The 1,141-nt window shown below is 36.5% G+C and overlaps 1 protein-coding gene across 1 annotated transcript in view; it reads right to left on the reverse strand.

The window, feature by feature from the left end:
* Nucleotides 1-261: 261 nt before the first annotated feature.
* The window catches only part of LOC109965776 (claudin-18), a 4,480-nt gene continuing 3,600 nt past the window's right edge, over nucleotides 262-1,141 (reverse strand). Inside the window, exon 5 of the mRNA XM_020610092.1 lies at nucleotides 262-638. Within this exon, the coding sequence (XP_020465748.1) occupies nucleotides 500-638 (139 nt within the window). The 3' untranslated portion in view covers nucleotides 262-499. The remainder of the gene's footprint in view (nucleotides 639-1,141) is intronic.

Here is a 1,141-nt window from a genome sequence, read left to right on the forward strand (position 1 = left end):
CTATAATTTGTGCAGTCAGTGTTTTTTCTAACCTGTGAATGTGATATACAATCATACACTCATACATTCAAACAACTGGTCATGCAGCAACAAGCAAAAAAGCTTAATGTTTACATTAAATAGATACTGTTCTGTGCATATAGATGCTGAGCTATATTTGGTGGCACATCAATATATGTAAGAAGTAAATGTTAATTAATGTCCCTTAATTGATGATCTATTAAGTTTGAACTAATCACAGAAAGCCATGGTAACTTAATTTGTTAATGGTGAGCAGCAGGACCTCATGACTACCACGTGCAGTGATTCATGCATTAAATCATCATGAGCTTTGCATTAGTTAAACATTACTTAAGCATATGAACTGTACCTTTATTCTGAAGTGTTACCTTAAAGGTTGTGTCAAACTAAAGAACAGAACAATTTTTCCCATAAACGCAGGCAAAAAACAATAGAGCTGTAGAACATAGGAACGAAATATCTATTGAGTAGAATAATTTTACACATAGTCAAATTTCTGATTCGGCTGCCTTGCATCCACACTCTGAGCTTTGTAGGAGTCATTGTAGGCTGGACGAGACCTGATGTCAGACTTGTAGACAGTGTGAGAGGGAGCTTTGTAGGCCATCCCATCGTACCTGAAGAACATCAGAAAGTAATCCAGTTAGAATTGTAACATCCAGACTCTCAAACCAGCACCAACATTCTCATATCTGGAATTGAACCACTCATTAGGATATTAAGGTATTAAGAAGGAATGTGATAGAAAATAAGTCTGACCAGGCAAAGCACATTGTCTGCTTTGTGTATAGTTTTGCTAGCAGCCTTGTAAGCATTTCCTACCCTGCATTATATATGCAAAGAAAAAAAAGACTTGCATTTACATTTTACTGAATGTTCTAAGTTTTACAGGAGCTGAAATTTCACTGCCCCCATAGCAAAACAAATTATATCCAGAGGTGTTTTATATTATTGGTTAGCTGTAACAGAAGCCAAAATTGGTCTTTCATTGCTTTTATTGTACAGTAGGCAACATTCAAACTGCACTCGCACAGAACCTCTAGTGCACCGCAGCACCTGCTTACCAGACTTTTGTGTTGGGCCTGTAATCTATTTAGCATTTTACACATCTCTGTTATTT

The sequence above is a fragment of the Monopterus albus genome, unplaced genomic scaffold, assembly GCF_001952655.1.
Source record: "Monopterus albus unplaced genomic scaffold, M_albus_1.0 scaffold103.1, whole genome shotgun sequence".
In the NCBI taxonomy this organism is placed as follows: Eukaryota; Metazoa; Chordata; class Actinopteri; order Synbranchiformes; family Synbranchidae; genus Monopterus; species Monopterus albus.